The 18,358-nt window shown below is 40.2% G+C and overlaps 1 protein-coding gene across 1 annotated transcript in view; it reads right to left on the bottom strand.

The window, feature by feature from the left end:
* The window catches only part of tgs1 (trimethylguanosine synthase 1), a 39,330-nt gene that overhangs the window by 5,412 nt on the left and 15,560 nt on the right, over window positions 1–18,358 (bottom strand). The window contains exons 6-12 of the mRNA XM_007890997.2: window positions 17,243–17,329; window positions 16,425–16,596; window positions 15,054–15,456; window positions 14,230–14,388; window positions 13,955–14,098; window positions 11,791–12,007; window positions 8,537–8,615 (exon numbers count right to left, since the gene is read on the bottom strand). Of these exons, the coding sequence (XP_007889188.2) occupies window positions 8,537–8,615; window positions 11,791–12,007; window positions 13,955–14,098; window positions 14,230–14,388; window positions 15,054–15,456; window positions 16,425–16,596; window positions 17,243–17,329 (1,261 nt within the window). The remainder of the gene's footprint in view (window positions 1–8,536; window positions 8,616–11,790; window positions 12,008–13,954; window positions 14,099–14,229; window positions 14,389–15,053; window positions 15,457–16,424; window positions 16,597–17,242; window positions 17,330–18,358) is intronic.

Raw genomic sequence — 18,358 nt, 5'->3', positions numbered from 1 at the left:
GGGGGAAGAGTGGCCGATAGAAGAGGGTAAAATCCTGATAAATATTATCACTCTGCATGCCCGAAACTTCAACTGCACATTGTGGTAAAAGATTTTCAGAAGCCAGCCTTCAGGCAAAATGAACCCCCTGCTGAGTGCTAACCCGCTAACCCTTAAGAATTTCCTCTGAAATCCAGACAAAGCAGGTTTGATCACCCTGTGCAAAAATAAATGATTGTAGATAGGCCAGGACTGACTGGATTTATTGTCCCATGACCTGAATCGGTTCATAAAATGTAAGGTATGGAAAAAGAGGGTGTGAAGAACAGCATCAATCATTCACTGAATTTTAATCTGTTTGGAAAGTGAGCAAAATCAATGTGCACAGTAAATACGTTGTTTTTCATAACCATCACGCCTGACTAACAACCTTCATGTCCACTGAGAATTGCACGACAGAGGTTCTTGTCTATATTTACTTGACCGATACTTCCTCTTTCCGTACTGTACAAAACAAATAGTGAGGAAACACTCATATGACTTCTGAACACATGTTTTACTGGGAAAAAATATCTAGTGGAAACCTAATTTCCGTGGCTGTTGTATCATCATCATTGTGGAGACAAGAGTTCATAAATTATTTTTAAAAGGAATGGAGACAGTTAAAAAAGATAAATGGTAAAGGGTGCGGAGAGCGAGCAAGAGAATGGGTTCAGATCAGGTGGCTAAGAATATTGGGTGGGAGGTGCAAGATTGATCAAACAGTAGAATGAATGGATGAGTTTCTGGGCCTTCTATTATTTCCTTTCTATTTACATGGAGAAAAAGAGATTTGGGCAAAATCACCCAGTTCTGTACTGTAACATTCTATGAAGCCCCTTGAAGGGCTCCATTTACCGTAAAACCTACAAGTAGCAAAATGCAAGTTACAAAAACAATCATAAACCAATAGAATGGCTTAGCGCGGATTGGTTCATAGCTGTGTCAAAACTGCATGTGTTTCTTACGCTATGACTGGATGGCGGATCTGACTGTTCCCCCAGGACTGCACTGGATTGCCATTCTAGACTACGAATGTTCAGAGACCCGACGTGAGGCTTGAACCCACAGCTTTTCTTGCATATAGTATAAAGCATTTCACAAGGATGTCCTAAAGCGCTTCACAAGATTTACTGTTAATTGGCGTGACTGTGTGTTTTGTGGGCAAAAGTGGCAGCCAATTTGCACACAGCAATGTCACAACAAACAGCCATGGTGTGCAAGACCAATTTTTATTTGGGGGGATTGTTGGCCAGGACACCGGAAGAAACATCTGGAGTAGCATTACCACTGTTAATTTTAGCTTTAAACTACTAGAATAAACGATATAAACTCAGCTCAAAATAAAATATAAACTAAGTAAGTGGATCCCTGTGTTTGGGATCTACAACATTCCACCCCACCCACACTGTAACAAGGTGTGATAGTCCGTTTGATTGTGCAGGAGTGCAATCAGCCGGTTCACTTCCTGTGTGCCAGCCCTGAGAAATGTACTGCAAAGAAAAAGTGGTCTCAAAGACATCTCAAAGCGCCTCACAGAATATACTGTAAAGTGAATTGACTGTAATTATTATTATTATTATTATTATTAGTGGTTGACCTTTGTTTGAAAAGTGATCATTGTGTCATCGTCAACGTCACTTCCCGTTTGCTGTGCACACTCACAACACAAAGTGATGCTGTGAGCAACATATTACCTGGAAGCGAGTGGGCTGCTGTACACAGACGCAGTGATTGGAATCCATGGTCCAGTCAAATTAAGTGAATTTACCCTATCGTATGGCACGTTATAACGGGGCTGCCATTTTTAACTTCAATCTCTTCCCTATTGTTTCTCTAGTCAGTTCAATTATGTTACTTTACCTGCTCCAGCTATTGACTGAAAATAGATTTTTATTGGTTTCCCACTTCTTTCTTCCCATTCGCCTTCATGGAAGGTAGGATCAAGTCTTATTGCATACAGTTTTTTTTGGTGGGTCACTGCACTCCACTGGGTCAATCTTTGTCATAAAATCATGTCAGAAACACATCTGCTACTGTTTAATGGAACAACACTTCACACCCAGACCTTTGATTTGCTTTAGTAATATGGCCCATATATTTGCTACTTTTAGTACCAATACACACTACTGTTTAGTTGCAATAATAAGTCATTTGACACTCATTTTGCTAAGGTGCTAAAAGAGAGCTTTCTGAAGTTTGAAGGCGAGTCATAATTAAACATACTTTTTACAAAAAATTCAAATATAACTGGTTACATTTCTGCAGAGTATGTAGAATGAGTCAAGTCAAGATTGTTGAAGCACGGTATTTTTAAGAACTTTTGCTATTGTTTTAGCATCTTATCATGTCACAATCGTTTTTGTAGACAAACATGAGAAACTTCTGTTCCTCCATTTTCTTTTGCTCAGCCATGCTTCTCATACGCGCGGAACCCCAGTAGCCTGCTTAAGAGTATCTGAATCAAACTACTAGGAGATTCACACGTGGATGGAAGTTTCATTCAACAAGTACCCAAAGGTATCCAAGAAACGGATCACAAACCGTGCCCAGATTTACTATTAAATTTAATGAATCTGTCATTCAGCTTCACAATGATTACCTGCAAGGGTGGGGAAAATTTCAATGCCTAATTTTAAAAAACAATTCTAAAAATACATGTTATAAAACTGAAAATACAGTCCTGTTCATTCATAATGAAAACAAAGTATGAGGTGTAATTTGCTATTTTTCCAATAGCTCCAAATACATTTCCAGTTATTAATTAAATTTGCAAAGAAACCTACTTTAATTTGTAGTGATGCTACTGCATATCTTGCATGTTTGTACAACTGTATAATGATCAATTGAGTAAGCTGAAAGCTGAATCTGTTTAACTTCACTGACAACATAGTACAACATCAGCGGATGTTTGAGAGCCAGCACTGAAAAGAAAATTCCAATATAGGCTACTGTGTGAAGTGCAGTGTATTCCCCTTTACCCTACACCTTCAAACTGCAAAATGGCTTCTCTCCAACAAAACCTTGTTTTATTAACTGATTTCTTCTCGAGTTTTGCGGAAATTTTAGAGGTTGACAAAATTGATTTTATAAAAAAAATCTTTTAGCAATTTTGGAGCACAATAGCGATTTGGGATTAGAGGAATTAACTTCAGTAAATGAGCGAGCACCACTTTAGGACTGCTGAGCTGAATGGCCTCCTTGTATGCCGCGACTACTAGAATTTTCGCATTTCATCCACAAATATACAGTCAATTCCCTTTACAGTATATTCTGTGAAGCGTTTTGAGACTTCTAGAAGACGTGAAAAGTGCATATATCAAATGCAAGATTATTATTAATTTATAATAAATGTGACAATAAATCAACCCAATTAGATAACAGAACTGGAAAAAACTTTTTGGAATCAACTGAAGTTCCTGAAATCTATGTTGTGGTAAAATAGGTTACAAATGAAGCAATTCAGCCAAAGGGGAAACTTCCAAAAAATGCCTCAGGAGACACAACATACATACAAATGAAAAATTTTGTGATGTCAATGAAACACAAGCATCCTCTCAATTAATCTGCAACATTGGTGAACCTGGCTACTTCTCATACAATCACACAAGCACAGGAGGTCATTTCTACTGCTCCGGTGCTTTTCCAATTGGAAATTCTATTGTTCCAGCTTCAGAAGCCTGTTCTGATAATAATTATGCATTCATATAACCCTTTGGATAAAAATGTTCTTGTAATCAATTCCCTTGTGATCTCACAAAATATTTCCGCTTTTGTGGTTCCATCAACTCGTGAAAATAATCTGCCATTTATCCAATCAAACCTTTTTGTGGAGTCCTGTAGCTCAGTGGTTAGAGCACTTGCTTTGCAAGCGAGAGACCTGAGTTCAATTCCCGGCAGGGCGAAACCTTGGGCAAGTTTCCTTACTCCATACGCCTAATAATAATCCCTCCAAAAAAAACAAAACAATAATGAATTGGTCATTTTCAATCTACGACTGTTTGTGGGACATTGCTGTGCGCAATTGGCTGCCGCGTTTGCCCACAAATATACAGTCAATTCACTTTACAGTGTGTTCTGTGAAGCGCTTTGGGACGTCCTCCCGACGTGAAAAGCGCTATATCAAATGCAAGGATTATTATTATTATATTATTTTCAGAATTTCAAATGCTTCAATGTGATTCAATACCCTCTTAACCTTCTATACTTTAGTGAACAAATCTCCAAATTTTTATGCTTTTCATCAAAACTATAATGGTTCCAGGTATTAGCTAAGAGATTCTCACTACCTCTTCTTTGTGGCTCTGATTTATTTTATATAATGGAGGGGGCAATAATGTACAGCTGCATACTCCACCTGTGCCTTAACTAATGTCTTGTATATTCTAGTTTGCAAAGTAAGCAAAGAAGATTCCAGGCTTCAGCGAACTCTGGTGAAGGAAACCCATCTTTCTGGCCGAGCGGAGGAGGCGGACAGTTGCTAACGTTTTAGTAAGCTGCAGAAGTGGAGAGGTGCAAGACCATGGAGGGCTTTAAACGTGAGGACAAGGATCTTGAGCTTGATTCCCCAGTGGGAGATGGGATCCAGGGAAGCCAGGCATGGATGGGGGTGATTGGCTCACAGCACTTAAGTGTGGGAAAGGATATGAGCTGCAGAGTTCTTTCTGAATGATGTGCAGCTTATGGAGGGAAGTCCGGCGAGGGAGTTAGCATAGTCAAGCCTGGACACAAAGTCCCACAAAACAGCCTATGAATTGAAGTTCAGACTTGAACCCACCCACAACCTTTTGGTCCAGATAAAACAATAGAAATGATGTATCAATTTTGGGGGATTCAGCCAAATGTCAGACACACACAGAAACCCATCATCATGCTTAAGAGCATCCAAGTTAAACAGAGTTCCACTTACAGATGCCACGTTCACATGAAAAATTCCTTCTATCTGAATTAGAATGCACCTTCTCTCCCTGGAGGGATGCACCCTGCTTACCTAGCCATTAGGTCTTTGGTTTGAGGGTTAAGCAGATGAGTGAGAAGAAACCCTAATCCCAGTGATCAGTCTTCTCCTCCAAGTCCTGTCAGTGAGCCAGGCTGGCTGTTGTTTCATCAGTAGTGTCCCGCAGTTTAGAGGTCCACGGCTCAGGAATCGGACAACCAAGACCACTCCAGATGCTGACACAATTCTAAGAGTCTGTTGCCAATCACGTCACCTTGGAGCCAGCTCAGCTCCAAGGAGACGCTGCTTGCCTCCTCTCTCTATGGGATAACTACAATGATGCATCAACATATTTCTAATGTGATTAGAATTCAAATGATATGTGGGAGATTTTAAATTTTTAAAGGTTTTATTCTTCCTCATTTCACTGGATTCTAAACCGGAAGAAGCTTAATTGCTGCCAATAATAGCCGAGAAAGATGTTCCTCCTGATATGATCTATTCTATGGGGTAGATAGAAACTGTTTCTACGGTCACTCTGCATAGTTGTATCATATTGTGACAATTGTATGCCAGATATGATCCACACAGAGCATCCTGTGAAACACTGGGTCTGTCCACAAAGAAATCCTAACCATGTAGAAACATGTTTTGTGGCAATAAAGGAAAATGGCCTTGACAACAAAACAAGTCTTGTTTCCAAGTCAAGCCTCAGTGCATTGATGTTCTGAAAACCTACCAGACCATGGCATGTTCTAGTTAGGCAGGTTTTGATAGTTACAGACAAGAACACGTAATATTTCTATTTGGAGATGGTGTTTTGTATGATACGACCAGAGAGGAAGAATTTACTGAGGAGTCCACTGGTGAATGAAACATAGCTTTGTAAGAAGTTCATGACTTTAGTAGCAAATTACTGTAATCGGCTGGACTGAGAGCAGCTTAGTAACAGGAAGCAGAAGGTACTGATAAATGGACAAATTTGTCGGGGAGGAGAGAGATGGGGGCACTCTATTGCTGTTCCACAGCGGTCTCTTCTAGGTACCTACCATTCACATATTTTCAAGAGAGCATTTTTTGTAATATTGTAAAAATTATCTTCCATACTTGATTATGGCTTGATTCTGAATAATATAATAATAATCCTTGCATTTGATATAGCGCTTTTTCACATCTTCTTGACGTCTCAAAGCGCTTCACAGAATATACTGTAAAGTGAATTGACCGTATATTTGTGGGCGAAACGCGGCAGCCAATTGCGCACAGCAGTGTCCCACAAACAGTCGCGGATTGAAAATGACGAATTTTATTATTTTTTTTGTTTTTTGGAGGGATTATTATTAGGCGTGTGGAGTAAGGAAACTTGCCCAAGGTTTCGCCCTGCTTGGATTGAACCCAGGTGTCTTGCTTGCGAGGCGAGTGCTCTAACCACTGAGCTACAGTACTGGCTCCAGTACCTTGTGCGAGAATGAACCAGACTATTCAACTGTGGAAGGCATCAAAGTACATAGAAGAGAACTTTCACATGGGGTGGGGATCAGAATTGGGACATCTGGCAAATTTATTCCTCTCCAGCCAGTGGGATCAAGGGCAATTACAGCTCCTCTATTGTTTCTCAGCTAACTCAGCACAGGTCAAGGATCAAACTGGGAGTCCTTCTGACCTTGTATGGTTCAGATTTACTGCTTACTCTGGCTTTACCAATTGGAGGAACTGGCATTTGGATTTCATTGTGGATAAATACGAGATCTTGGATATAGTAACAAGAAATATTAAATGTGTCCTTGATGAAGTTTATCTATTGACTATGGATGGAGAAGGAAATTATTCTAGGTGAGAATATTGATTCTGTAAGTGTCCAGTCAATGTGCAAGTGATTATGATCAAAACAATGCTAATGAAATATTTGGGTGCTTTGGAGAGTATTTGACTATAAAGTGAAATTAGTTATTTTAACCCTGTATAGCTCACCGGATGAAGCCACATCTGGAGGGTTCTGTGTGGTTTGGGGCATCATATCTTTAAAGAACAGTACTGTGCTGGAACTAAGTGGTGTTAGATTGGGGAAAAAAACACATTCTATGCCCTATGATGGTTGATGGTCTTTGCAGCCACAGATACTAATTCCAGGCTACAAATAGAGTCACTAAACTAGGCAATAATTAACTGAAAATGCTTTGCGATAGTATTGTAAAAATGAAGCTTTTTTTTAAACTTTATACTTCCTTCTAGAATAAACTAATTATATGACTGCAGGAAACAGTGAACAGAACAGCTGTCATGACAACGAAGAACAAAGTACACACTTTGATTTGCTTGTCAGTGTGTGGTGACTTTGATTAGAAAGTGCCACCTGCTGGAAGTGGTGTGTAACCAGAATTGAAGGGAAACATCTCACACCAGCTTATACATGTACAGTTGATAGATTTAAGATAAAACATAAAGGGTACACATACAAGTACTCTCAGCTGCAATTTTTTGACAGATTAATAGTGAAAAACGTTAAAGCTGTTTCACCCAATTGCTTCCTGTAACAGTGTGAACTGCTGTAAACAAATCTTTTACTGCATTTGACTGCAGCCTCCAGTAGGCTTTCAAAATCTGCAGTAAGGAACGCAAACTCATGATGTTGCTATTATTGAAAGCATTATAGGGAGTGTTGCATATCCACTTATAGGTCTGCTTAATGCCACCAGTGCTGAAATCGAGTGGTGCTGAAATATAGCAGAGAAAAATTGAATTGCTACCAATAACTAGCAGCTCGAATTTTCCCTGAGTGTGTAGCGCTGGCAGCACAAGGTAAAGTTTGGTCATTCAGCAATCTGATACAGGTACAGGGTTAGGAAAGAGAGTACGAGCAAGACACAGATAGTGATAGAGTCAGAAACAGAAGTATTGTGTGTGGAGGTTTGAAAGGGCAGCTAGGTGTAGCGAGACCAAAGAGAGTTAGAGTCAGAGAGAACAGTAATTATAGTGTGATATACGACAGTATAACTTCTAATAGAAGTGGTGTAGAATACATTTCAAGCAATAACATGATATCTGTACAGTTTCATTATCTACAATGGATCTTGTCCCAATTCCTGCAGATATTGGACACTCTGCAACAACAACTTGCACTTATATAGCCCACATTTCAAACCGTTGTACAATATTGGGGGAGGGGGGGATGAGAGGTAAATGGTAAGTCAAAGTGGTGAGTTTTTAAGAAATTTTGAAAATGGACAAAAAGTGGAGGGGGGTTACTACTACATTGTAATAATCACAGATAAAAGTTCTGATAAATTGAGAGGAAAAAACATGGGAAATTCACAAACCAGACTGGATTAATTCAGGGTTAATTTACCAGGAGTGAAGCTACTTCAATTCTAGCAAATACCGCTGTTGTGGAGCAAATCTGATCTATACTGAGCACTCTCAAAAATGAAGTACAGAATGGAAATGGTACAATAGACTCCGGACACCATTAAAATGTCATATCGCAAAGGAATAATTTTCAGTTTATTCAAAAGGATTTGAACAGAAAAGTTCTAAGATTAAGCAGCAGGACAGACTGGTATTGGATGGAACAGGAACTCTTACCTGCTCGATGTCAGCATTCCGGGGCAGGAAATAAACTATGTTTGGTGAAATCTTCTGGGAGAGCCTGAAAATTTCGCATGTAAAACAGGTCAAGGCAAAATAAGAGAAAAATACAGAGCTGGTGAGAAACAGAGCTGGTGAAAAATAGCTGGCAAACAACACATCTGAAGCAATATTAAAGGAATTCTCAACCCAACTGCTGCTGAAACTGGGTACACATAGTTTTTACTGCAGCTATCCTTTCCCTGCTCTTCTCCAACGCATGCCTCGTCGGTCTCCCAAACTCCACAATTCAAAAGATCCAGCTTCAAAACTCTGCCGCCCGCATACTGACCCAGACCAAACTCCATATTCATATCTCACCAGTTCTGGCCAGGCTCCACTGGCTCCCCATCACCGAACGGATCAACTTCAAGATCCTCATTCTCGTGTTCAAATCCATTCACTCCCTGGCACCTCCCTACCTCTCCGACCCCCTCATTCCCCAATCCACCACCCGGTGCCTCCGCTTGACTGCACAAGCCTCCTGCTCATCCATCGGAGGTCACACTTCAGCCGCTGCACCCCAAAACTCTGGAACACTCTCCCTCAATCCCTCCGCCTTGCCCCCCCCCCCCCCTCTCCTCTTTGAAGTCCTGTCTGAAGATTTTCCTCTTCGACCGTGCTTATGGCCAACTCCCCCCTCCCTCCCGGCTCGGTTAAGCACTATGATATACTACCCTGCGTGGAGGGGATCATAAGCAAGTTGCCAGTGCAAGTTGTTGTTGTTGTTATGTTGGCTATCATATGAAGAATATACAGTACTACTAATTGAAATTAGTTTACAGATTTCCACAAAAGTATTAACCGAAAGCCTTAATTACCGGTTTGAACTGAAGGAGATAGGGACCGAAGAGACAGTATGGGGGGAGGAATGGGGAGGGGTTGTTAAAGAAGACCACAGCATTGAGCACGGTTACATCAGCGACTTTGGCACCATAAGAGTTCTAAAATCTGTTGCCCTGGCTGTGAATTTCTCCCAACTATGCTGCCATGAACCTGGGAAGCTTTCATTTAAGTAGAGCAAGATCAATCATTGGTTTTCATTGGGTTGAAAGAATAGTTCGCAGGACAGCACTAATGAATTGCTATAGCGCCAACATAAACTGTTTTCTGCTGGGAAACTCTTGTATATCACGTTGACTTGCAAGATTTGAGCTATCCGCGATCACCTTGGGGAAACGGTTAACTGCAGAAATCAGTTTAATTAACAAGACGTTTTTATGATAGTGAGGAGCCAGTAGCTCTAAGTTTCCTCAAGATATATTTTTTAATCCCATTATGAATTAAGTCCCTGGGTTACGTGCAACAGTACAGAGCTCAGAAGTCTCAGCAGCATCTTGTTATATTTCTTTCACAAGTTAATTTGAATGTTATTTGTCACACCAAAAAGTACAAGATGACAGTGACTAATAGCACACTGTTGGTCCCATTGGTTTGACTTATTTTTCCTACCTCAATGTTTTGTGGCTTGCTCATTTATTTATACACAATTGCCTGAAAGTGATTTACTGAGATGAACAGAAAAATATTCAATATGCATTTACTACATAATACAAGAGATCCTTTCTGTGACTATGTTAGAGTCTCTTTTACAGCCCAGTATTTTCATAATTCTCATCAGCTCCAATTTATGTGCATACAGCATGAAATCACTTTACAATTATCCGTCTCTCTACTCCAAAGATTCATGGTGTAGTACATTTCTTAGGCTGTGATACTTCACCTGATTGGTCATTCTCTGCACATGTATGTGAGGAGTGTATGAGCAGGTTATTTACTATATTTATCAAATCAAGTGCAAAGATTATTATAAAGGCTATGCAAGACCAATCTTGTCTTCACCTGGCATTCAGATTTCCAGCATACTTTACAGATCTGCTCCACCCAATTTTCCCATGCCCTCTCATTCTGGAGATGCTCAGCCCCTATCTTATTATCTCTTTCTCAAACTTAGCACAGTGCAAGGATTGTAGCCAGTTTTCCTGGCTTGTATGGTTCAATTCAACTCCATGCATTGAATCATACAAATTTACAGCACAGAAGGAAGCAATCCAGCCCATCAAGTCTGCACTTGCTCTCAGAACAAGGTGCTCATTCAATCCAACTGCACTGCCTTATCCCTGTACCCCTTCAAGCCTCTAATCTTCATTTACCAACTCCCTCTTGAAACCCACAATGGAGTCTGCCTCGACCAGCTTGACAGGGCATTCCACAGCCCAACAATTCTGAGTGAAAATGTGGCCACTGGTCAGTTTATTATTTATCTAAAATTCTAAAAGGACTCCCTTTGAGAGAGTCTCAATTAATATCCTATTAGCAGTAGAGCATGTGGAGTCCTGTAGCTCAGTGGTTAGAGCACTCGCTTTGCAAGTGAGAGACCTGAGTTCAATTCCAGGCAGGGCGAAACCTTGGGCAAGTTTCCTTACTCCACATGCCTAATAATAATCCCTCCCAAACCAAAAACAATAAGAAGTTGGTCATTTTCAATCTACGACTGTTTGTGGGACATTGCTGTGCGCAATTGGCTGCCGCGTTCATCCGCAAATATACAGTTGTGGGCAAAACGTGGCAGCCAATTGTGCACAGCAGTGTCCCAAACAGTCGTAGATTGAAGTGACCAAATTATTATTGTGTTTTTTTTTGAAGATTATCCTTCGCTTTTTGTTTGTCAGTATTATCCAACTTACTATTGATATCAATAATTAAAATGCTTTCTACTGTGTAATACTCCTGTGAATTTGTCATCTCAAACTGTCCCCATGGAGTATTACACAGTGGGACAATTACCCGTTACAACTACCAGTGACAACCTCTTAACAACCAAGACTTTATAATAATACTTGCATTTAAAATAGTGCTTTTTCACATCAATGTATCTGAAGGTGCATTCAGAGAAAGTGCAGTAACTGTGTATTTGAAGACAAAATTAACCCGAGTGTTAAATAGCTGAGAATATTCCCAGACATTTTCAAATGTGAAACAAGAAATCTATAATTATATCACTAGCTTTTTTCAGGAGAAAACATGCCACGTGAAACAAGAAACACCGCAAAAACTTATGCCACCATCGCACTTAGCTCAATCCTTAGTGACCGCACTGCAAGACATTTTTTGCCTGCTCTTTAGAATCCAATGAAATGCGCAAAAAAAACACTTTCAAAATAAAATTCATTACTCATTATTATAAAACCCATTATGCTTTAAAAGGATATCCATCGGGGGACATCATGGTTTTCAGATCGAAGATGTCGGCGTTGACATAGTCCGGCCCGCCCCACGGAGGGCTGAGAAACACAACGTCAGCTTTTAGATCAGAGGCCAGCAGCATGAAGTCACCCAAGATAAACTCAATCTGCTCCTCCACACCATAGACTCGAGCGTTGTTCTGGGCGAGGTCAATCTTTACAGGATCAATATCAATAGCAATCACTGGAAGAGAGATTTTAGCAGTTTTTTTTTAAAAAAAAGTTATTTTCACATTTTTTAAAAAAAACATTTACATTTTGACCAGTAAACAATACAAATTGCAGCTTTACTGTTAGAAACACATATCAGGAGAACAAATGGTACACAAAAATATAAGAAGTATTCGTATTTGATATAGACCCTTAATGTCTGAACACTTTCGAGAAGAGGTTATTTTGACGTGTTAAGTGCTTTACATGGAAAAAGCAGGCAGCTAATCTACAGACTTTTTCCTGTGCAATATCTTGAAAGGAAGCCCTCAAAGCCAGTTGCCAAAAGATAGAAGTGGAGAAGCCATGGTCTGAGGAAGGCTATTATGACGGACAGTTTGCAAACATTCTTGGTGTTGACAAGAAGTGGAACAGAGAACTCTGAATTAACAAAGCACAATCTCTAAATTTAATTATTTTCCGAGGGGAATTTCAATCTCTATGTGAAAACATGCTTTCTTTAACTCAACCTCTCTAACCCTAACCCTAAGTCTGTGTCACCCAATGCCCAGATGAACTACCGAAATGACTCCTAGTAACATCACTTTGAACTTTTTATTTAAGATAAAGCATCTCAAGATCTGCAGGTGTAAAATCAGCTGAATTCCTCTTTGGATACATAAAGCAAAATATCAGCTGTGGCAGTTTCAGTCAGGAGTGAATATTGATCCACGTAGTCTACCCTGACTACTCCTCAAAAGATTCCAAACCAGTGGGAATAACATCTCCCTCCCAACAATACTAATGGTATTCCTGTCCTAAATATTATTTAGAAAAGTATAAGAATTAACACAACTAAGTTCCTCTGCCCATCCTGAGAAAGTAACCCAATAGACAGGATACAATTCAGTGACTATGCTGAGAAAGTAACCTCCCAGTATAAAACAATGGTCATGTGAAGCAACCACAAACAACAACAACTTGTACTTATATAGCACCCTAATTCAGGGTAGCATCTCAGAGCGCTTGAAAAGCAAAGGTTATATCTCAGTGAGAAAGGCCTCAAGAGTGGCTAGCACCTGAATTGAAAATAATCCTTGAATTTGGCATTGCACTTTTCATTGTAAAGTGGATTGTCTGTATCGTGTGGGCGAATGTGGCGACCAATTTACACACAATGTCGCACAAACAGCCTTGAAGTAAATGACCAATTGTATTTCCAGGATTGTTGGCCCGTAGACCTAGAGAATCTCCCTGCCTTTTTCAAATAGTGCTATTGGATCTTTAACTTCCATGTATAAAATAGCAATTTTAGGAATTATAAAATAGGGAGACATGGCCTCAGTTTAACATCTCATCCGTGGACTGGGCCTTTCTCACTGAGATATAACCTGCAGCACACCTCCATCACTACAGTTGGAGGGTCAGCTTATACTAAATAAGTCCCAAATCCTGTGTGGTTTGAACCCACAACCTATTGGCTCAGAAGCAAGAGTACTACTAACTGAGCCAACCTGTACACAAATGTCAAATCAAAGCTGTATGCTAATCTTCTGAGGTTCAGATGGAGAATATGGAGCTCCATCTACTGTCTCCATGCTGTGTGTTGTATATGGCTTGATGCTAAAACTATGTGTGGTTGATAAAGTACTCCATTCTGAAAAAAATCACGTTTCCAAAATTCCAAAGTCACGAAATATTCCAAGACCGTCATTGGTTTGCAGCCTATCAATTAGATCATAACATTTTAAAATATCTGGGAGAAATTTCCACATGGGTAAAGTATTAGTGAATATCACCTTACACTTCAGAAAAGATTTCATTTTGTAAAAAGTGATGATCTGAAGCTGGTTATTAACATGCCTTATCAATCCAGTGATTATTTTACATCCGTGACTGATAGTGGAACATAGACAATCCAAAGTGTAGATAGACCAGATTTCTGACAACAAGACTGGAGAGACAATTTACAGTTTTGTACCTCTATTTCCAGTTAACGCAAATTGAATGGAGTTCCCTCCCACTCCACAGAATGCATCCACAATGATAACTCCATGAAAGTGCTGCATGACACGCTTGGCGATGTGCTCAGCAATCTTCTCTGGAGTGACAGAAAACCAGCCCTCTGCAAGACAAGATCTCCATGCTTGTAGGAAATTCTACTTAATTTGTAACAGATCAATTATTTTTGAAATATAAACAGAAAATGAAAACTATAAACTGTAAAAAAGCGAATAATTCACTGCAAACATTTACCCTGGTCAAGTTTGATTCCCTCATCAAAGCGAGAGAACAGCCTGTAACGCTGAGCCCAGTACTTGACCAATTCTGGGACCGCTGCTATGTCTGATGGTATCTGATAAACTTTCTTCTTTTTCCTCCATTTGTTCTTTTTAACCCGCTTTGTTCTTTCCACTGCAATTCACAAGAGCTTCAGTATGTTGTGGTAAGAATAACTGGGCCTTCCACCAACCAGAACAAAAATAAACCATTCATTCCGTAAGAAAAATAAACCATTCAAAGCTGAAAACAAGGTCACTGTTTCTTCAATGTTTTACTCTGTGACAGAGGACCGCTGGTGACAACGTGCTGGGACATGGGTTTTCATCAGTGATCCTTCCCACAGCTAGTTCCGGTTCCCAGTGGAAACCAGGCAAATTCTACATGCAAGTGGGTAAAGGGAGGCATGTCACCCAAGGACACATGCATCAGTGGCAGCAAATTTCAGAGCAGATCAGCTGCCTGGGATCTGGCACATAGCATGGGATATGAACAGGTGTAAAGGGAATGAAATTGACTCAGTAAAAATTACTTCCCATACTCCCATTTAAGAATTATAGTATTTGGCACAAACGTATGACATTTAGAAAGCTTGAAGTCTGAATCCATAATCAAGGTCACATAAAGCAACTCAACAAAGAATAGAATAAGATTATATTGATTGGAGAAGGCAGCAGCGATCAGGCATAGTTGATGGGGAGGGGGAATGAAGCTCTGAAAGCTTGAGAACCTAGGTTGAAATTGACTCCACAAAATTAGAACTCACAACTAAAGACCTTGCACCTCAGTTAGATACATACATTCATGGACTTGCTCCGTTTGATCAGTGTCGGGAAGAAGAAAGTCTGGAATGTCAATAGGAAGCAGTTGTCTGCCATCAGACTGGTCGTGATTGTCAGTGGAGTGCTCCTGAGCAGGGGAAGGCGCCATCTCACATGGTTTGGGAAACTCTTCCTTTTTTTCTTCGGTGAAGATATTGGAGTTGGAGGGAACATGCACAGACACTGGAGTTCCAAGGATTTCTTCCCCAATAAATGTTCCTCTCTCTTGGGTGTCACGGTGACATTTTCCCCCTGCATTGGAATTGTCTGTATCACAACAATTGTGCAGGTTGGAGTCAGAGGTGTGAGTCGTATAGGGGTTTGTCTCTGCATTAACAGAGTCCTTTGAAGGTAAAACTACTCGTTTTAGGAAGTTTTGTACCTAAAATAATCACAAGAACCAATAATCAAACAACTTCAATATAGCTCACTGACAGCGCCAGAGTACAACAATAAGTTTCATTTATATAGCACCCTCACACGGTAGCGTCCTAGAGCGCTTGTCAGTGGCAGAGCACGACGCCGAGTTGGGGGAGGGGGTGGTGACCATAGCAGAGTCAAATAGGAAGGTCTTCAGGCGTGAACTGACATGCGGAATAATGGGGCAAGACGGAGGGATAGAGGAAGCACGTTCCAGTTTTAGGTATAGCAGCTGAAAGCGCAACCACTGATGGTGGAATAGAGGGCACAAGGGACATGCAGAGGCCAGAGCCAGTCGAGGGGAGGCAGCGGGGTGTGGTTTGTGGGGGTAAGTAGGTCAGAGAGGTAGGAAGGTGCAAGGGCATGAAGGGAACCGGCTGTGAGTTCTACATTCTCACCACCCTGCCTAAATACGTTTGTCCTAAACTCCTGTTGGATGGAGTTGGGAATGAAGTTCCAAGAGAGTGGGATCAGATGAAGCCTGACTGCCGACGGTGGGGCAAGTAGGGCAGAGGACATGAAGGAGACGCCTGCCTCCCAAGCAGGAGCGGGGGTACTTGTAAGGCTTGAGAAGCCTGAGAGTTAGAGTGGGGCATGATCATAGAGGGATTTAATGGTGAGGTTGTACTGAGGCTATGCTTAAATCCTCAACCTCACTATGTTATAACAGGGTTGGTATGTATTATCCTGCCACAATTGCTGAGTACATTATTATTGTGTAATTTAATAAGGGTTGTGCTATGGGGGTCTGTGCATTCCACAAGGTGGATGAGACTGGCCAGACTCTATGCCTATAGTAATCTTACAGAGAGAGGACACATTTAATAATAATAATAATATTAAGAATTTATCCCATTAGCTTACACTGAATTTGGACCTGCTGGCATGAGGGAAAGGCCACTGAAACCCCACTTGTATAATTTCTATTACCTTTATTATAGTTTTATTCTTCTTGGAGCCCAAAACTTCTCCTTCTTCAGTAAAAAATATATGCTTATTTTTGGCATTTGCTGGTCGATGCATGTCAAGTTGTTTGAACTTCAGTTGTCTGTCCTTCTTATAATACCGTGCATGTCCATGACTAAAATTCGAAGATTTGCACCTGAAATATTTTTAAAAAAGGCATGTTTGAGTTATATTTTCTCCAAGAGAAAAAAACTTTAACAAGCTAAAACCACTAGTGAACGCAACACAGAATCTTTCCTGCAGCTGTGTTCAGGTCAAATGTGTGTGTCCAAGAGTGGATTTGTTGGATTAATAATTTTAATAAAGACAAAGAGCAGTAACAAACCTCAAATTAGAATATTTAACCAGTTATAAGCAAACTTTACAATGTTGTCAGAGCAGTTCAATAGTGCTATTCGGCAACCCTGTTGTAAAGTGGATTTGCTTATTTTGGGTGTACTGTGTATCAGCCAGCTTCCTGTGTGCACAAAAATGGTTGATGTCCAGGTCACCGCAACCACCATCCCTTCTTATGCAGTGTGCAAGAAGCACCACTAAGGTCACTTCCTACACATTGTGCATGTACAGTATGTACAGGAAACACTGCTGACGTTGGCTATCCTTTTACTACAGGAATCTGGCACGAATGCGTGCAATTTGCAGGAAGCAATACCAGGAGCAAACATGGTTTGCCTTCCCATCTCATTCCTTTTGTAATGTGCCTAAAGTAGCAACTTGCAAGTGGGTGTCCATTGCTTCTCACTGCAGAAGTGGGCATTGTCAGACTCATAGAAAAACCTTACCTTTCACCTGCATGGTGTTTGAATCCCAATAATGAACAGGCATCTTCCACTGACACTGTTGGATTCTCCTCAGCATCTAATTCATGACTGTAATAAAATGGATATAGAAATAGATATATGAGAAAACATCTTGCAAAATACCCCAGATGCTGGAAGTCTGAAACAAAAACAGAAGTCGCTGGGAACAATCAGCAGATCAGGCAGCATCTATGGAAAAAGGAAAGTAAGTCAACGTTTCGGGTCCACGACCTGCCTGGAGACAATGAATCTAACCCATCTGATTAAGATCATAAAGACTTACTATTTTCTGCTTTGAGATTCTGGCTGCCTACCTTACCTTTAAAAATGTAGTCAAAGGCTTTTTTTAAAAACAATAATGGGCAGCTATTTTGCTTGTAACCACATTTTTACCAAGTTAACCACATTTTTATTAAATGAGGGAAATCATGAGCTTTTAACTGCAAGATATGAAAACATCTTGCAGTTATACTGCACCCTTCACACAGGGTCATTTCCCAGAGCGCTATAAATGGTTGAAAGGCAGAGAATCCAACCTACAACATGACAATTTCCAGAGAACACTAGTTTACAACGCACAGCTTCCCCCATACATTTGAATGGAAAGACTGATTTTTGATTAAGGTTACTTAGGAGAAAGTTACTATGAAATCTTAAAGCGATTACAAAGAATAAGAGCACAATTAACCCTGGAACAATTTTTGGTGCTCTTTAAAATATTTTTGTCCAGTTTATCACTGGCATTGCAAAGATATTGAAAGGAGGCAAATTAGCCTAGTTGTTAATATAAAGTATTAGGGATTGGAAAAGCTAATTCTGCCTGGAGACAGTGAATCTAATCCATCTGATTGCGATCATACAGACTTACTATTCTGTTTTGAGATTCTGGCTGTCCACATTATCTTTAAAAATATAGTCGAAGCCTTTTTTTTTAAAAAAATGATGGGCAGCTATTTTGCTTGTAAAGTTAGCTACATTTTCATTAAATGAGGGAAATCGTGAGCTTTTAAAATCATGTACTCTAATGTGTGATCATGTCTCAATGATGCTTGTTTCGAGCCAGTATTATTTTATCAAAGGATTAATGCCTGAACATAA

This window comes from Callorhinchus milii, unplaced genomic scaffold, assembly GCF_018977255.1.
Source record: "Callorhinchus milii isolate IMCB2004 unplaced genomic scaffold, IMCB_Cmil_1.0 Scaffold2, whole genome shotgun sequence".
Classification (NCBI taxonomy): Eukaryota; Metazoa; Chordata; class Chondrichthyes; order Chimaeriformes; family Callorhinchidae; genus Callorhinchus; species Callorhinchus milii.
The sequence above is the reverse complement of the archived record's forward strand: the minus strand, read 5'-3'. Positions and strand labels throughout refer to the sequence as shown.